Genomic DNA, 20,224 nt, shown 5'->3' with positions numbered 1-20,224 from the left:
AGCAGCATTTTGATAGTTACAGAACACCCAGTAAAATTATAAATGACTCTAAGTTGATAGATGAGAGAGAGAGAGAGAGAGAGAGAGAGAGAGAGAGAGAAGGGTGGGGGGAGAGGAAGACACATGAAATCCTCAGATGATGAGACCCAAATAATTTTCATTAATTCATTTTAATAACAGTCATGACTGTGCCAGTTTTGCCAGTATAACCATGTCTAATATCTTAACGTCAAGAGTGTCATCTATTTTTACAATACCATCAGTGCCATCCACACCAATTAACTTACCAGTGGCACCACGATGCGCCCCACCCATGATCTTTATCTTATCTGATTTCCTTGGTACCACTATCTCGATTTCATTTGGGAGAGCTGTTATTGTTTCACCATTGCCATTTGCCCCAAGGACTACCCTACAGGACCCATCCTGCACCATGTAACAGTATTAAATTATTCATTCATGAACAGTTCAGCAATCCTCATGCTGAAAGCAAGTAGGTAATTCAATGAAATATTTTCCATCCACTCTCAAAAGCCTCGAATTCCACAGATAAAGTGTAGAATGTCGGGTTCAGTTTAGTTTAGGAGATTTTTTTTTATTTTATCAACTGAAACTAAACCATTTTTTTTTTTTTGTAGAAAGCAAATCAAGTTGTGCTAGGACAAGGAAAATGTAAAAAACTCTGCTTCTAAAAAGGTACAATTAGAAGTTTGCTATAGAGATGAAAAGGTAATTAGAAGAATTTCCCGTCCATCCCAATTCAAAGAGAAATTTGCATGCAGACAGCATTTTGGTTTCCATTCTCATTTACTCACCCTCTTTCAACCCTATTTTTTCTTCATCCCCACTTTCTGCCATTAGAGACATTGTTTCACTAGCCAAAACCTAGGAAACCTATTGTGAAATTTTCCCCTTCTCTTCAAAAATAACCATGACATACAGTAATCCAATTGATGTACCTTTACACTTCAGTAGGAACTTTGAAATCTTTACTTTTATAGGGGCCAAACATCATTTTTTAAGACTCTAAACAAAGAAATGAAGTGCGGATTCTCATCAAGTCCATAAGAACATACCGGAAGCACCTCCCTGATAACACCGACAGAAGATTCATCCCCAGCCTTGCGTACATTAACCGATATATCTGGCATGAACCATGGGCCTTCATGCTCCCCTCCTGCAATTCAATGGATGTCAGCTTTGCATAATTGCTAAAGAAAGGTCTGAAAAAGCATAGATAAAGGCAACAAAATCAATCTTCATAGACAGAACAAGACATTTAGCAAAACCCATGCAAGTAATCAAAGTACAATAAAAACAGATTATATTGTCATAGAATATGATCAAATCAAGGAAAAGCAAGAAAAAGGTCCCACCAAACAACCCCTCTGTTTCTGGAATCAAGCACCAACTGATGATATTGGAACTAGTCTTGGACACTCGAATTCCAGAAGAGAATGTAACAACTCTCACTCTGTACTGACATCAAAAACCCCATTCTACAGAAATTATCACAATATACCTCAAAAATGTCTAGATGGTAACAAGACTTCTATAGCCTAACAACTTTTCAGAAGAAGAAGATGGAAAGAATTTTCTAGAAATAAATTGGGAAAAATTAAAGAGATCCATAATGTCATAACTAAAACAGCAGAGATTAAAACCGTGAATCAAACCTATAACAGGAGACATGATATCAAGACCGCCAGTTCCAGGTGTCATTGGCTGTCCTCCAGGAGTGCCAGGAAGGTAGGCTGCAGAACTTGGAGTCATAGGCTGCCCACCAGGAGTTGATGGCAAGTATGGACTTGGAGCATTGGCTGCAAATACAGACAGTTGATTACTGTGAAATAACAATTAGGCCATGTTCAGTTGGGAGTAAAGAATGGAACAGGGAATGTAATAGGTAATGGAAGGGAATGGAAAGGGAATATAATTTCTATTCCAGTGTTTAGTATGTATCATGGAATAGAAATTCATAATACATTCATGTGTCTAGTTGATAAAAATAATAGAACGAATAGAATGAGGAATTCATAAAAGACCAAAATACCCATATCAGTAAATTTACAATAAATTAATTTATTCAATTAATTATTTTATCAAAAAAAGCTTATTCTTTATAAAAATCATGTGATTACGTTTAATGTTTAGAAATAATAAGGAAAAATATTTTTAAATCTATAATTTTTCTTTCTAATAATTTAAAAAAATATATAAATTGTTCATAGCCATAAAGAGAAGAAAATGGAACTTAAATTTTTATTAAATGATCTTTACTTGGTGGTGCAAATGCAATGCGTTAGTGTAGTTATAGGAATTGATTTTTTTATAGTATAATGGTATGAATGAACCAAAGAAGAGAGAAAATAATAGACCAAAAAAGATATACAGCATAAGGGCAAAAGTGGTATTTTATAAAAAAAACTAAGCTCCGTAATAGCAATTCAGAGGGGAAACCTAGGAATTGCTATTACATGGTTTATTGTAATACCTATTACAAACCCACCGACCCTATTGCTAGTGAATGAAGGAATGAGGAATAGGAATCCCATTACTATTCCATTCAAGCTACTAAACATGCCCCTACTGCTCAAATCAATCAGAGAAGGTAAATTACCATAGGCAGAGCTGCTATCCCTCGGTGTTCCAGCTTCACTATAATTACCACTAGGAGTGCTAGCCCAGCCCGAACCAGGAGTTGGAGCTTCATACGCTCGTGAAGGGGGACTTCCTGGCTGCAAACGGAGGAAACAATATATTTATTCAGCAAATAGACAAACAGTAAAGAATAATTCGTAGCGCTAGTGCCATGTTCCTAACCTGATACTGTGGACTGGTACCCCAAGACGCAGGATTGCCATCTTCCCAACTGAACCATTCATTGGTCAAAAACATAAATCAAAAATATTCTGCAGAAACAATCCTAGATCTGACATGATTAAAGGCTTTTTGTGTTTGACATATGGTGCTAGTACAAAAGAATTGATAACCCTTAGCAAAGAAAAGGAAATTTGTTGACTTCTGTCAACAATAAGACAGACACAGTGGACTAAATATAATTTTGTCAGGAAATAATAATGGCTTGCTGAAAAAGCATTTAGAAAGGACAAAGAGAGTCAAAATCAACATTGATAAATGTGAAGCCTTTAACTGAATCTAATAAAACATCAAAGAGTAGTTTTCTAACATGACAGACAATATTTTGGGGGAGAAATTTAAAAAAAAAAAAAAAAAAAAAAGGTAACGTCATGGATCTTCAATTGTTTGGAGTAATCTACAGCGCATAACTTGGATGTAGCGGGCAGAAAGCAGATACATCATTTTTCTCAGAATAGATCTGCATAGCTCACACCTTCATGTTGTTTAACAATGAACTAACAAAAATCATGCTTACTTTCCCACCATAGCTCTTAATTGGAGTTTACTAAAAATCCTATTTTGGTTACATGGTCATTTCTACTATCTTGTCGAGTGACATAGATAGGTTAGGTTTATCTGGTGCGAAGACAACTTGGCTCTCAGCTTTCCATAGTAGTAAAATCACTTTCCCTCCAACATATTGTATGTGGATATTTTCATCATCAAGAAGATAAACAAGATACAAATTGGTTAATCTTTCAGATCCATCAAACTTCATAGGCTTGTTCCTATTTATCACGTCACTCTACTAGCTTTTACTCCTTATCAATATTTTGAAACAGATTCCAACCCAGAACAGAACAGAGTTCTACAATGAACCAATTTAAGCCTCCCACTTAGCAATGATAATGCAGTGATTAAAATTACATTTACGAAATCCAATGCTTGTAAAGAAAAGAATTAATCAAGCAGGTGATACTGAAATAGTATGTTTTAAACCAACACCATGAAACAAAATATACATTGCTTGAAAAGAAAAAATCAATCAATCATCCATGTAAATCACACATAAATTTCCTCATCAAGTAAAACTCAAAGGCCATCAAAATGCAACATCAAGGACAAGAAAAGAAAATGAATTGCTAGCAAGAAAATTAACAGACAAACCTATGAGGACTCATTGGTGCATAAGGATTCCACGCTGGGTCACGCATAGGTGTCCTCATACCATCATGAATAGGCGTTGCTGCAAATGTAAGAGCAAGAACAAAAGAGAAGAAAATAAGGGATCATGACAATCATCTATCACAATTAATGAAAGAAGCCAAGCTACTAAATAATATAAAACAACTAGTATCAAAAGAACGAACCTCCGGCATCTCTCATTGGAGTCATATATGGGTGCAGTGGAGTCCGAGAAGGATGCATGGGAGTTTCACTTCCCATACCATACCGAGATAAATCACTGCATATAAATATCAATGAATACAATCAGAAACAACGAATTATAGAACTGGTTAAAAGAATTTTATGCAGAATGTCAATTACCGATGTGGAGTAGATACGACCACATTGTCAGAAATATTACTGCGATCAACTGCACATAGAAAGGCAGTTACAATCCCCACTTCACATGGAAAATGCAAAAACCAGGGAACCAACTAATTAGCATATGTTAATATAGACTTGCCTAAAACAACTTTCATTTGGGACTCCAACTCAACTCGAACATTTTGGCCTTTGATTTCTTTAACCCGCCCACGGTAGCCCTTGAAAGGACCTTGGCGTATCTTGACTGTGGTACCAACCAGAGCATCATGCCCTCCTCTTCCACCACTACCACCACCCCTATTCCTTCCTCTAGCTGTGGCAGTAATATTGAAGTTGATGACATGATTCTTTCTCAAGCAAGATTTCAATTATAGTACAATACAGCCATCTTTCTTTAGGTAGGGGATTGGGAGTGTTAACATAGTTCAAAACAAATAATGACAAAACTTGTTGAAACAGGCAACTATTAATCATCAGCAACTTACACTCAAATGAAGGACCACCTCTATGAAATCTCCCTGGTGATGATGGGGGTCCACGAGGGGGAGGCTTGAAACTGCTAAACCTTGAGTACGAATCAACCTGAATTAATTCACGAGTGAGATTAGCATCACTTTGCCTCTGATAGTTTTGGTTGATTTAATAACTAAATATGATCAAACCGGTTTAAGTTGATTGCACATGAAACTTAGGCCATGTTTAGTTGGAAGCAAGGAATGGAATAGGAAATATAATTCCTATTCCATTGTTTAGTATTCACCATGGAATAGGAATTCATATTAAATTCATGTGTTTCGTTGATAAAAATAATAGAAGGAATAGGAGGAATTTGTAAAAAGACCAAAATACCCATATTAGTAAATTTATTATAAATCAATCTATCCAATTAATTATTTTATAAAAAAAGCTTATTCTTTAGAACAACCATATGATTACGTTTAATATTTGGAAATTATAAGGAAAAACCTTTTAAACCTATAATTTTTCTTTCTAATAATTAAAAAATATATATATAAAATGTTCATAGCCATAAAGAGAAGAAAATGAAATTTTAAATTTTTACTAAATGATGTTGACTTGGTATGGTGCAAATGCAATGCCTTGGTATAATTATTGAAATTGATTTTTTTATAGTATAATGATAGAAATGAACCAAACAAGGAAAGAGAAAATATAATAGACCAAAAAAGATATACAGCATAAGGGCAAAACTGGTATTTTATAAAAATGCTAAGCTCTGTACTAGCAATTTAGGGAAGCCTGGATTTGTTATTACATGATTTATTGTCATACCTATTACAAAACCACCAGCCCTTTTGCTAGTGAACAAAGGAATGAGGAATAGAAATCCCATTCCTATTCCTATTCAAGCTACTAAACATGGCCTTAGTGATTTCAAGATATTCAACCACAAACACCGTTTAAAGCAATAACTAAAATACTCCAAATTAACAATATGATCAAGTAAAATGTAATAATACATAGAAATCAGCCAACTTAACAAATTTTAAGCCAATAAATTATAGTTATTTTTTATATTCATTAATACCAAAACTGGCTAAAAACCAAACCATGAGCCCTTAAAAGGAGCAAATAATTAAACTGAGATCAAAATTCACATTTTCAACTGTTAAATGGAATTTTGTTGAAGAGGTAGAACATAAAAAAAGACTCACATTTCTATCACCATTGGCCCGTGAACCTCCAACCACAATGCAGGCACTGGATTTAGCACAAATAAACCCAGCATGTTCAAGGTGATGACGATCATAGATGAACAAGACTCCTTTGTATATGTGTTCTACAGGACCTTGTTTCCCCTAACAAGATAAGAAGGATAAATGGTGAACTACTTAAAACTGTGAATATGTTATAATAAGACAAACCAAATAGCAATAGAAAATCTCACTTTGCAAGGACCATCAACAATTCTAACAACATCCTTTGCTGCTATAGTATTCTTGAACCGATCTTGCACATTAAATTTCTTCTCAATCTTGCATTTGATCTCTCTCAATCTAACAAGAGCAACCTCAGGTCTTTCTGGGACCCCCTTAAGAACCTGAGGTTAATGGTGACATTTGAGAAAGATTTAACAAGTGACAGGTCAGCACATATTTAAGGCACTTAAAGTAATTACTCACCTGAAAAGCTTCACTTTCTACGCGTATAATTACGCCAAAGCTCGAATTACTGCACCACATAGAGGGAACGTGTAAGAACTCCAATGATAATAATAACAAAAATAAAAAACTATCTGCATCATAAAATAAGAATAGACAAGACCTCAAATATTAAACAGAAAAATAACAAATGATAATTGAGGAAACAGAACTTACTCTAGTACCACAAGATCATGGAGCTCATATTCTCCAATTTTAGTAATACCAGTAGTTACCTCAGAACTTTCCACAACATCATCAGCAAAAACACGGATCTGAAAATGTCAGACATCGACAATTTCCACACATTAGTTTTACTGTTATAATGATAATACTTAAGAACTTAATTGCTGTACTACATTTATCACCTACGTGTTCCTTAGTTGTATCAGATAGAATGATGAGGACATGCTGCTCAACTTTAACAACCATGCCAGTTGCACCTTCCTGGGTACCAGTGACAACCTTCACATGATTGCCTGGTTCAAAAAATTTACACAGCTCCTTTTCATTCACTGCAATGGTTCTCTGCCAATAAATAATTGACGATCAATATATGGTAAACCAAGTAACTTCAAATGAATGTTAATAATGATCTTGCAACACACTAGAGCAGAACTGAACCATTAATATCTCTTCAAATAATCTTACCGGAAGGTCCTTCATCTCAGGTCTAATATGAACATTTTCTTCATCCACTTTTTCAACCCATCCCTTGAGATTTTTCAAATCTCCCTTGACAATAATAACTGCATCACCCTTCACAAAGTGGCCCTTCTTTCTATTTGCAAATAAGGTTGACAAACTGGCCATATCACCATCACCACTTTCACCAGGCTGTCGAAACTTCTCAAGTTCATCAAAACTTGGCTTTATGTTTTGAATGCTTATAGATTTCATTGAGACAGTTTTATACAAGAACCCATCTTTAAACAGCATGCCACCAATGTTTTCAAAATAATCGCCACTCATAGGGTCCCTTCTGCGCTCTACACGAATATGTAGTTCTCTGGAAACAAACATTATAAGCACCCAAAATAAAAATATATATGTATTCAGTTAACATATACTTTTCTTAGAATTTTTACTCCAATGAAAAAGTGTGAAATCAGCATTACCTAGCTTCATCTACATTCATAAAACGCGGAGGAGGTACAAATGCCTTCTTTTTTACTACCTCTCTGCCTTCCTATAAAAAATTCAAGCCAAAAGAAATCTAAAACGCCTTATAATTAGAAAAAGAAGATTTGCAACATCATGCTGTTATATTTCTGAAGCAAAAACTTCTATGCCCAGCAAGCACAACTCTAGCATGATAAAGTAGTAAGAATCTTTGTACCAGTTTATTTGCAAGAGCCTGCAAGTCAATCCTAGGAATTAACTTCACTGTAACCCTCTGCCGGACATTATCTACATCTACTACCTTGAAGAAAAGAAAAGGGAAAAACAAAAAAAAAAAAAGAGGAAGAAACATCAGCTCATAAAATCTATCAAATGATAGTGCAAGTAAAACAGAAGTCATAAAACATACTTTGGCAAGGTCCCCTTTGTAAGTCCCAATCTTCATTCTGACCCAGGTATCCCTTGAAAGATCTATTGCTTTACTTTCAACCGAAAGAACATCTGTCATTTCTTTGATTGGGACAAGCATTATTTTCTGGGCATATATATTGCGCAGACCTTTACAAGCCTGAAGCAACAGAAATCAATAAGTCATTTATTAGAGCTATATGCTATTTCCAAAAAAAAAAAAAAGGTAAGTTGGAAGCCAATGCCAAGCTTGATATCAATAACATACCTCCCTCACATGGACTTCCTTGTCTGCTTCAATATAAATATAGTTTTTGAGATGATCAAGAGCAATAGCAGACCTGATTTGCAACTCAGATCCTTTATCAATACACTTTTGCATTAGGCAAACTGCTGTTTCTCGTTCCCGACCAATCTAACATATGTTAAAGCACCTTAATAAGTACATTGAAAACAAAGGGAACCATAATGGGAAAATTTGTACAGGAAACTCACAGAAAAACTATAAATCATACCGCACATTTCACCATCCATAACTTTGGATCTCGGACAGACGGCAGAAGAGCTTGTTGCTCCACGTCTGTAGTCTCTTCATCATATTCAGTATGACTTGATCTTGAATACCTTGCTTGGATGCTTCTCTCAAGAGCTTCAACATCTTCTTGATCCTCCTCCCTAGGCAGCAGTGGCCTACGATGCGTCCTTCTACCATCACCATCATCAGGTAGTTCAGCTCCGGTATCTACTATAAAATCTGCAAGCACAAATACCAGCCTTCACCACAACAGGCTACAAATCTCAACTGTCTCAAGATACTACCCCAAAATACACACACATAAACACATATATGAAAGAAAAATCAATATCCATCTTTCCATTATGAATACCTCAATATATATCCACTATAAGTTATTGTCATGTAGAATTTGTCGATCATACAAAAATTGACTTCCACTATAACAGTTTGATAAAGAAATTGAAGTAACATTAGAAACTTGCAAGTACAAACAGGGTTTATGATCGATGTGAATTAAGTCATAACATTATCCCTAAGAAATTGCAACACATAGACGCACAAAAGAAAAAATAGACATTGCTAGTATCTAAGTCGGTCTAATCCTAAGTGCAAACAACCACCAAGAAACACTTAAAAGGAACATAACAGAAAGCACATCCAGACAAATGTCTCAACACCTATGCTATGGCAAAAGGTGTCACATATCACACCATAGCATAGATCACTATATGTTAAAACATAAATGCCAAAATACCACTTAAAAACCTCCCAATTCAAATAAAACACCATCTTCAATATTCAAATAAGATGTCATCTTCAAGATTAATGACTGAACAACATGAAGAAGCTACGGGAATCAGATATTACAGAAAAATTCTCCATATTTGTCCATCACATAGAATATAAAAAATAAAAAAAAATTTAAAAAAAAAAAAAACCTTGATGAAATTTCAAGGATACTGATTATTAGCTGAGCAGAAAAACAACCATAACACAAGTAGGACCACCACAGCAGGTATTACCACATAAGAAATAGAGAACATGAGTTTGATGAAAGTAGAAGAAGACTAAAAAGACAATAGAAAAGCAGAATAGAGACCAGATCTGCCAATGATAAGCATACCAATTTATTTTAAAATTCAATTAAAAAAAGGTCTCAGCAAAGTGTATGGACTGCCACTGTAGTTCAAATGGTAGCCTATCACCATTATGAAAATATGCACTGTAGTTCAAGTGGATAAGCATTTTTGTGCCATCTCTGGAATTGTGGGCTCTAGTTTTCAGAGCAAAGGGTCTATTTATGTTTGAATTTGACAATCATATGATACACAAGCCTAGTTTCGAATCTCCAATAGATATTTCCTTCACCAACCAAGTCTAGTTTTTAGTCCTAAAGTAATATTCCTATGTGTTTTGGCATTCTAAAATAAAATTAAAATATTAGTGCATTATATTTGAAAATATTTCTTTAATTTAGAGAGACATCAAGAAGGACCTTCGCCATAAAAATATTTAGAGGACATTCACTATATAAAATAGATATTAACATGTGTGGCAAGACTATCCTGTGATTTCAAGAGAGGACATGAGTATGTGAACTCGTTAAACCTGTCTATTGAATTCCATCAATATAAAAAAAAGAGCTCTTAGTCAACGCCCTGTTACTATAACTGATAATAAGATTACCAATTAAGTCCACAAGTCTTTTGCATTTCCACAACAAAACCATTAGGCAAACACATGAATAAATGAGAAATCTACCACACTGCTACATCAAGCATCTAAATCATATATCTAAATATATTCTTCTGAGTTCGATTCCAGTATTTATATTTTCAGTATAATGTGTGCGCACACAACCATGTCATAAAACTTGTTCATTTCTACATTCAAGTATAAATGCTTTGCTATTGCTATCTCCACATGCAGAGGCCCGTTATTCCACTTGTCAAACTGCACTCAATTTCTTGGTTTTGAATAATGAAAACAGAGAGAACAAAAGAAACAAGCATGTGCATACTATCAAAGATTTGAATTTGATAGAAACGAAACATATAATGTAGGTGTCTCTATAACCACAACACCAATTCTAAACCAAGTAGTCAAATAAACAAGCAATTCTATCAAATTAAAAATCTTCCTGTCAGTAATCCCTATTCTCTTAAAAAAAACAGCGGAATTAGGTTTCACTACAAAACAAAAACCAACCGAACATAAGAATTACAGAACACAAACGTGAATAGGAAAAAAAAAAAAAAAAAAAAAAAAAAAAGAAAAACCCAAACCCAGTAAAGTCAGTCAGTAATCGGACTCTGTTCAACCCTAATTTCGCCAAAATCAACAGGCCAACTACAGGGTCTACCATACTCCAAATCCACAAAGTTCCAAGAAACCCAAATTCATCAATAAACCTTAAAAGTCAATTCATTAAACATGACCCTAATAACGCATGAAACTAAAGCAAACCAAACAAACAAATTTCCAAGAAAAACAGCATACCGTCTTCAGCATCTTCATCTTCTTCCTCTTCGTCGTCGCTATCCACCTCGGCTTCGAGCTCAAAGAAATGAGTTCCTGACCTTCTCTTAGCCTTCTGCCTCCTACCACCTCCACCGCCATACTCATCGTCCTCATCATCTTCTTCCTCCTCATCGTCCTCTTCAGCAACATCATCTATAAAATCTGATCTTCGCCTCTTCCTGTGCGAAGCTCCTCTATCTTCTTCCTCTTCCTCTTCTTCATCGTCGTCCATCATCTGCTGCTCCTGGTCATCGTATTCCTCATCTTCCGCATCGAGCTCATCATCGTCTTCGTCCCTATGACGAGGCATAGCTTCGTTCTTGTTTCTTGAGTCAAACTTTCCGATTGAAGTCTGTTTGATTTTGGGGTTTTAGGCGTGAAAAATCTTTATACTTATAACCCTAGAAGGCTTGAATAGATGGATATGGATTTGATAAACGGTGAAGAAGAAGGGAGGATTTGGGATCTGTATTCGGGTTAGACGGTTAACTGGGCTTTCACTTATTTTCCACCCGTGTGTGCTTGCCCTGTCTCTGCCCGGATATAATTAAACATTACCACCTTGACGCACCACTTTAAGCAGGGGGAAGGATATAGGCAATTACTAATAAAATTAAACTAGGCAAGAAATAGCAAAAATATAAAGATTATTATTGTGCTATATATATATATATATATATATATATATATATATATATATATATATGTTTTAACTTAAATAAATTGAATTATTTTCTTGAATGACTTAAAAAGTATTCAGAAATAGAGGGAATATGAGCAAGTATACATTATAAATTAATACTCAAAGATATTCTTAATTGCATTTCTCTTTTTTTTTTTTTAAATTGGAAAGGGATTTCAAACTTCAAAATATTGTTAGGTTGTAATATAGTTATTATTAGGTTATGTTTTAATGTGCTTTAAGTTCCAGTTATTTATGAAAAATAACTTTTCCGTTTATAAAATATTTTTCAAAGAAAATATTTTTCATTAAAAATATTTTTCAAATGATTTATTTTGTTGAAATATTGACAATTAGTTAAAAAATATTAAAATATTTAGCATAAAAATATTTATAATTAAGAAAATTTCAAATTTTAAAAAACCTTATGTAAATATAAGAAAAATGTAAAAAATTGGTAAATTATGAAAATTGCCGGTGACCGCGATGGTTGTAGGCGGTGATGGTGACCGCGATGGTTGTAGGCTGTGATAGTAGCTGGTGATAGTGAACAGTGACAGATTGTTGATTAATAAATTAAAAAATACATATTTATAATAAGTTTGTAACCAATCCGAAAAATTATTTTAATCTCTTGAAATGGGAAATCATTTTTCTTATTATGTGGACTTAGTTTTTCCTTGACTAGAAAAATATTTTCATTGACTTATATTTTTGAACCATAAAACAATGAAATTTTATGAAAAATATTTTCATGCAAATTATTTTAAAAAACAAACAGCATTAATTACATTTCTATTATTATTATTATTATTATTATTATATACATTATAAGGTTTAGTTATTCGCTAGACCTTCCATTCACAGTATTCGCTTTCAAATTTGAGATACTATCTAATCTAGACGTTTTGCTTGATTAGTTCAGTATTTTCCTTTTTAAGAAAAAAACATTTGGTGAAAGTGAAACTACATTATCATCTGCATTGAGACGCACGTTTTTTTACAAACCGTGACAGCTGCAACATTTTCCATTGTTTTTTTACTTTTCCTCTTTCTATTTTTCTTTTTTTTATATCTTTTCGTCTACTTAAATTTCTAAGAATATTTTTTTATTAATTGTAGCTTATTGATTTTCAATATTTAAATCTTTAAAATAATATATTTTTCTAAAAATTAGAAGCATTTTTCTATCCCAAAAAAGGTTGTTATATAAAGTTTGTTTTTTCAATTTTAATATTTCGTAACATAGTTTAAAACATAACTAGCTCTCTCTTTCTTTCCTCTCAATCTTATCTATAATCCCACACACTAATGATCTTTGTAGAACCTCCGTAGGTTGCTGCTGGTGTTTTGTACATATCTATTCACAGGTACCCACTAGAAGAGTTCTTATTTATATATCTTCATATGGAGTTCAAATATCTCATTGACCATGAGGGTATTATAACATCATGAAAAACTGGTGATTTCGAGAAGTTTATTCTCTCTCTCCTCTGTCAATAGTTGCTCAAACAATCTTTGATTTACTAGAAATTTAATCAAAATGAGAACTTCAAGGAAGCCCCCCTTCTCTTGACATACTTTATATATATATATATATATATAATCTTATTTGAAAAGATAAAAAGAATCTCTTTTTGAATTTCCGGTGATATATAAGATGTATTCATTGGCACGTTGTTGAACAATATTTGCAACCTTTTCAATTAAAAGAGAAACAAAAACATTAAAACAAATGAAATTCACATTGTATATAAAGTAAGGAAGGGTTCAATTTTAAAAAACAAAATAAAATATAAAAACAATTCGTACGAAGCCAACAATTTATAATTAGTTCAAAAAAAAATTTACAATTAAGAGAATCTAAATTTTCACCGTTAAAAATACAAACTTGAAAGGTAAACGGTAGAACTATATCAACGGAAACTTGAAATCTTAGTCAATTTATGCAACTTGATCATTGGTTTGCTTTTCAATCAAATTGTCAATATGTTGATTAACATTCATCAAATCATTGCAGACTTTTTACAGCATTCTTGCCAAAAGAATCAATATTTTTTTTTCCCACACGTCGAAGAAAAGCACAATTCAATCCATTATTATCCTTTTTTTTTTTTATTTTTGAAACTACCAACAATAATTTTTTTCAAATCAAACGCTCCATAAGGATTACAAATAAATAACGAGGTAAGCAAAATGCAGCATAGGATATTCAAGGCAAGATGAAAATAAATCAAACCAACTACTCCAAAAATGATGAGCATGTTTATTTGAAACTGATATAGGATACTTCTCAAGCGTAATTTTAATAAGGTCCAACTTTTATATATGCTCGTCGAATTTCATCTTGTTAATTTATGGGATATTCCCAAATTAATGGATATTAGTGTTAATAAGATCCAGTAATTTTCTTTTATTTTACAAATTTTTGAGTTTTCTTTTATTTTACTTTTTCTATAATTTTTTTTAATTTTCTTTTTATTTTTGTTGTGATTTGATACTTTTATCTTTACTATGATTTGATAGGATATTAGTGTTGTCTAAAAATTACTTGATCTATATAAGTAAATAAATTATTTGAATTACGAACTCTAAGTTAAATTTTAGCTATTAGATTATATCACTCTCCTAGGAACTAAGCGTAGATATATGTATAAACTCTAGCTAAAATAAATGTTGTTAAGTTTTTTTAGTTTATTTATTTATTTATGTATATTATGATTGGATCATTTAAAAATAATATTTAATAATAACTAATAATAATACTGGATCAACAACTCTATTTAATTTTTTTTTTTTCATTTCATTTCTTTTTATTATTTTGATATATATATATATATATATATATATATATATATATATATATATATTCATATTTACATTCAATTTTTGTTATTTTTATTTTTCAGATTTTGAATTACATAACAATTTCTTCTTCGTTTAAGGTAATGTTAGCTTTTGATATATTTTTTCCTTCTTTTTCATTGTCTAAGAGTTCTTTTTCAAATTCTTTTTGATATATATGTATAAACTTCCAGTATGTGTCCATGAACATTCCTTGTAAGTAAAATAAACAAATTGACTTTTACTAAATTCACTATGCATTAGATATATCTCCCAGCAAATTTTACACTAGTAAATTTGAATTGTAAATTTATCACTACTTTGGAATCAAACTGATTATAGCTTTGTTCGGCAACCAATAGCAATTGAGGGAGTGTTTATAGTTTTGACTACGTCAAAATACTATTTTGATATATTATACCGTTCGAGATAGTTTATAAAAAAAGCTTTCAGTGGATAATAGTGAAACATTATCCGCCTAACGTTTAGTGTTTCACTTTTTTATTGAAAATTTATTGGTAATCTTGCCCTTAATTTAAAACCCTTTTTATTATTTCAATTGCAGCGTGAATCACTTCCTCAATTACTTAGATATCAAGAAGTAAATACTTAAACTGTTCAAAACCTCGTTGCTAAGATAAGATACTGCAACGATACCTCCTTTTATATAGTTGGAATATACACTATAGATTGACATTCTTTTCATAAAAAATTAATAACACATCACATAATCAATCTTTCTTTTTATTATATTGAGTTTACTTCTATAGTTATAACTTAAAATTCTAACTCAATATTTAAATCTTCTTTTTTTTTTTTGTCATTTTAAATTCAACAACTAATCAAATAATTATTTTTATCGAACACTTTTTACTCTAAACAGCTATATTAACAGCTAACAATTAACAATCAATATATAACAAGTAACAGCTAACAGCTACTAAACAATTAATCTTGCCGAACATGCCCTATAGCTAGAATGGAATTGATTAATTTCATTTTGCTAAAATAAATAGATAATCACAAGCTCTATATATAGCATTAAAATGATTTTTCACAATAAGCATTATTGGTTACAGCTAAATATACCACACTACATTATTGATATGCTGAGCTTGTGAGTCTCTATTTCACGTCCTTAAAAGCTCACTAACCCTTTATTTGGAAAGGAGAGGAAGGAAAATATTAGAGGAAAAAAATGATAAAGGAAAATAATAGAATTGTGAACTTTCTTTTCATAGTCACTTTTCACAGTTGTGTTTGGATATAATAAATGAAAGAAAATACATTTATTTTTCTTTGTTTGTAAGGGAATTAAATTTTAGAGGAAAATAAATTATATCGTTGAAAATTAATAATTATATCATCACTTAAATTATAGGGCATATAAGAAATGGTTAGATTTTATTAATTAATTCGAGGTATTTAGATAATTTAATAAAAGTGATTGTAATTTCCACTTTTCTAAATTATTTTCTCATCAATTTGAAGAGATTCAAATTATATGGACCTGAATCAAAAATAAGTGAAATATTAATTTTTCCGACTTTTCATATATTTATATTTTGTTAGATATTTTTTATAGTTATTTTCCTTTGGTAAAAAAACATACTCATCCAAACAAAGGCTAAATCAAATTAACTGCCACTTCCACTTGCGACCTAACCGAGGAAGTTTAAAAGAAAAAAGACCATATAAAATTCCAAGGGAAGCTTGTCCTCATCCATTAAGGATAAGCATTAGTGAGTCTCAGAATCTCAAATTTCCATTTGCAATTGAAAGACAAAGAAGCTCTCTCCCTCCCTCTCTCTTTATAGCCTTTGCCAGCTGCTACACTGCTACATTAATTCTAAAGATAGCACGTCACACTTCCAACCTAAAACCTAATTCCGTTCATTAATATAGTTAGCAATTGAGGGCTTGTCTTGTAGTGTATGAATTTTTTATTTTTAAATTTTAACTTATAGGATTTGTTTGAGTTCACAAGCATACTTTGCTCTATATTTTATTCGCTGTAATGATTTATTATGCATTTAAATTTATAAAGTCTGGCAATATTACATATTTTTGAATATTAATAACAATAGTTGTTAGAGTTTTTAATTTTCATAAATGCAAAATCTTAATTTGATATATAGTTAGTACACCTTTTGCAACAATAATCTTTTATATTTTTTTAATTATTTAATAAAGTGTTTAATTGATCTAGTTCATGTATTTGATAAAAAAATATTATAAATTAAAATATTTAATAAATGTAATTTTATAAGTTGAAGTATTTATAAAATGAATGTAACACTCAATGAAAGAGGGGACATACTGAGCAAGAACGAGAAATTTGCCCTAAAGAAAAGACCACTATGGGAGTTTAAACCAATGACCTTTGATCGATCAAAGTAAATGTTGAAAATGTCAAAAAATTAAAATAATAAAATTTAGGGGTAAATATTATTTTCTCTAATTTAGAAATCATCTAGTCCCAGCATGAGTAGGATCATGAACAGAGGTTGAACATTATTAACCGAAAAGTGAACTGAATTGATTCAGTTAGATTGGTTTTTTAAAATTTTGGTTTTTCACATAGAAAATTGAACCATTTTTTCTTTGATTGCAGTTTTATATACTTCCAACCAAATTTATTTTATGCTCAAAATAGTTAAACTGATTCGACATAATCAAATTGAATCGGTTTCATTTTGAATTTATATGTTATTCAATGCGATTTTAAATACCTATATTTTCTCATTTCGGTTATTAATTAGTTGGGTTAGGTTCAAAGAGCAAATCGATCGATGCATAACCCACCATGGAGGTAGACTTTTGACCCGTGATATACCATATGACTCTTTGTCCATCTATGTATTATTTAAATTTTAACAGGTAATTTTAATTGAGCTCATTACTTCATAATTTTTGAGACAAATGCTAGTTTTATCCGAGTCCTATAAACTGTGATAATTCTATACTATGCAGAGAGATTATATAGGTTCTAATTTTCAAAAACTAAAGCAACAAATCCAAATTACTATACATGGCAAGCAATGTCATGAGTGTTCTGGTCAGCAGACCTGGTCATGTAATTAATTAGGTAATGAAGAAAGGGAAGAAAGGTTGACACCAGCTGCGAAAATTTGCATAGAAGAGAGTGATTCGAAATAGAAGAAGACAAGAAAAGGTGGCAAAAAGAACTACAACCAAAGTAGCATCCAGTTTTGGACACCTTTAAAAACACTTTTCTAGCTCAATTAGTTCATCTATTACTATCTCCATATGACATTTTCAAGAAATGCTCAATTACAAAATGAAAGCTCTGGTTTTTATTCTTCTTATAATTTATTCTTTCTCTGTATTTGGTGTTTCAGAAGAGCAAGAACTCCAAACTGGATTCTACTCCCAAACATGTCCGTTTGCTGAATCTATTGTGCTCAATGCTGTTCAAGAAGCTGTTTCTGTTGATCGTCAAGTTGCTGCAAGATTGCTCAGGCTTGTTTTCCATGACTGCTTTGTTCAGGTCCGAAACTTTTTCTGAAGGCCATGTTTGGTATACAAAAAAATTATAAACTTTCATGAACTTCACGCTTCCAAAGTTGTCTTTTTTTTTTTTTTTCTCTTTTCTAATTTGGTTCCTAGTGAGGATTTCGACTTGAATCCTCATGGTTACGAAAATGATTCTAATTCTACTAAATTCAGAGACGATTACATATTTTCACATTTAATATAAATAAAAATTATTCATTTCATTCTCGTAGATTTAATTTATACCAAACAAGTAGCAAAATGAATTGGGGTATCAAGGTTTGATAATTAATGTGATGATTTTTGTTTTCTTTTTCTGGGGTTTAGGGTTGTGATGGGTCAATCTTGCTAGAAGGTGGTGAGAGAAGGGCAAAAGGGAACCTGGGTTTAGGAGGTTTCGAAGTGATACAAAACGCCAAGCAACAACTAGAAGGAGCATGCCCTGGTGTTGTTTCTTGTGCAGACATTGTGGCTTTAGCTGCCCGTGATGCTATTGCATTGGTACTTTAATTTTATTTATATTATTGTAAAAAAAAAAAAAAAGAAAAAAGAAAAAAAACATATCTATACACATGCATGTATATGTGTAATAATGCTATGATTTTAATGGTTTATGAAGACCGGTGGACCATTCTATGAGGTTCCAACTGGTAGAAGAGATGGTCGGATTTCAAATGTTTCACTTGCTGAAAATTTGCCAGACGTTGATGACTCAATTCACCTTCTCAAGTTTAAGTTCAAAGAAAAGGGCCTCTCAGAGGAAGACCTTGTCCTTCTCAGTGCTGGTATGCATCAATTGGGACACAATTTTTTATTATTAAAATTTCTTTATTTTTATTAAATTTTCTCTATTTTTATTAAATTTTCAGGTGGGCACACAATTGGGACAACTGCATGCTTCTTCATGCCAAAGAGACTCTACAATTATTCTGGCAATGGAGATTCTGACCCTGCAATTAATCCTCAATTTCTACCACACCTTATGGCTCAATGTCCTCTTAATGGAGATGTTAACGTTCGATTACCTCTTGATTGGTCATCTGAATCAACGTTCGATGATCATATCTTCCATAATATCAGAAATGGGTTTGCCGTTGTAGCATCAGATGCTCAGCTTTATGATGATGATACAACCAGACAGATTCTGGACTCCTATGTCGCCGTCAGTACATCGTCTTTTAAAGCTGATTTTGCTGAAGCGATGGTGAAGTTGGGGAATATTGGTGTTAAAACTGGTTTAAAAGGAGAGATTAGACGAGTTTGTAACGTTGTCAATTAATTAGTTTAAACACTAAACTAATTAATTAAGGCTTGAGATAAATAATTAAGGGATCAAATTACATATAAGCATATCAAATTATGGTATTCAGAAGGGTAACACTATTTCTAAGGAAGAAGATGCACAGTAGATTAGAATTTAATTTTTTTAGTAATTTTAATTTCAAAATGATCATTTGTGAAACACCCCGAATTTTTATTTTTGAAAACTTTCGAATTTTTAATAAATCAAAAATCTCGATTTTCAACTAATGGGCTATATATATACCAAACAATCTCAATTCGAGCCCAAAATTTTACAAGTTGGGCCCAAGCCCAAATAAAATGTCGAAAAGAAATTTTGAATCGTAAACGGTTAAAATTTTTGAGAAATAATACGAAACCCGTAATTTAACCTATTATGAATATATATAAATTCATTATCCTAAAATCAAATATTGTTACTATAAATAATTTTATAATTATTGAGTAAATGGAGAAAATATTACGAAACCGAACTAAACGGTTAAAATAAATTGAATTAGGCCCGAAAATCAGTTTAATTTGTCGAGAACCACCCAAATAATCCGAAAACCGAGGGAAAAAAACTTGAAAATCAAACAAAATGAGACTAAACCACTAAATCGGACCAAACCGGTTTGAATCGAACCGGAATGGCCTAGAGTTTGCTAGAAACCGCCTTACTTTTTTTTCTTTTCTTTCTCTTCTCCTTCTTCAGGCGCGCGACAGCCTCCCTCCACCCTCTCCCTCCGTTTCCGGCCA

General features: G+C 32.2%; 2 protein-coding genes across 3 annotated transcripts; one reads left to right on the top strand and one right to left on the bottom strand.

Annotated features, from left to right (window-relative positions):
- Positions 1-137: 137 nt before the first annotated feature.
- Positions 138-11,702, bottom strand: GTA2 (global transcription factor group A2). 2 transcript variants are annotated; one of them, XM_089725965.1, is made up of 22 exons: positions 11,122-11,701; positions 8,621-8,859; positions 8,374-8,520; positions 8,107-8,265; positions 7,915-7,998; positions 7,694-7,764; positions 7,227-7,584; positions 6,948-7,103; positions 6,753-6,850; positions 6,558-6,606; positions 6,323-6,475; positions 6,090-6,233; positions 4,899-4,995; positions 4,553-4,726; positions 4,411-4,459; positions 4,233-4,327; positions 4,030-4,108; positions 2,824-2,872; positions 2,621-2,738; positions 1,677-1,820; positions 1,077-1,177; positions 138-426 (listed from the first exon to the last, which is right to left on the bottom strand). In XM_089725965.1, the coding sequence occupies exons 1-22, from the start codon at positions 11,450-11,452 to the stop codon at positions 181-183; spliced, it is 3,141 nt and encodes a 1,046-aa protein (XP_089582091.1). In that variant the 5' UTR covers positions 11,453-11,701; the 3' UTR covers positions 138-180. The 2 variants fall into 2 exon arrangements, 1 of the variants encoding a protein (XP_089582091.1); XR_016322564.1 differs by lacking the exon at positions 138-426 and having other exon boundaries at positions 1,677-1,843; positions 11,122-11,702.
- Positions 11,703-17,910: 6,208 nt separating this feature from the next.
- Positions 17,911-19,549, top strand: LOC149493555 (peroxidase superfamily protein). Its single transcript, XM_089726093.1, has 4 exons — positions 17,911-18,179; positions 18,512-18,685; positions 18,804-18,969; positions 19,054-19,549. The coding sequence occupies exons 1-4, from the start codon at positions 17,955-17,957 to the stop codon at positions 19,461-19,463; spliced, it is 975 nt and encodes a 324-aa protein (XP_089582219.1). The 5' UTR covers positions 17,911-17,954; the 3' UTR covers positions 19,464-19,549.
- The last annotated feature ends 675 nt before the right edge of the window (positions 19,550-20,224 follow it).

This window comes from Jatropha curcas, chromosome 9 (assembly GCF_041381405.1).
Source record: "Jatropha curcas cultivar XTBG-Jc1 chromosome 9, XTBG_Jcur_1.0, whole genome shotgun sequence".
NCBI lineage: Eukaryota > Viridiplantae > Streptophyta > Magnoliopsida > Malpighiales > Euphorbiaceae > Jatropha > Jatropha curcas.
This window is presented reverse-complemented; position numbering and strand designations above follow the sequence as displayed.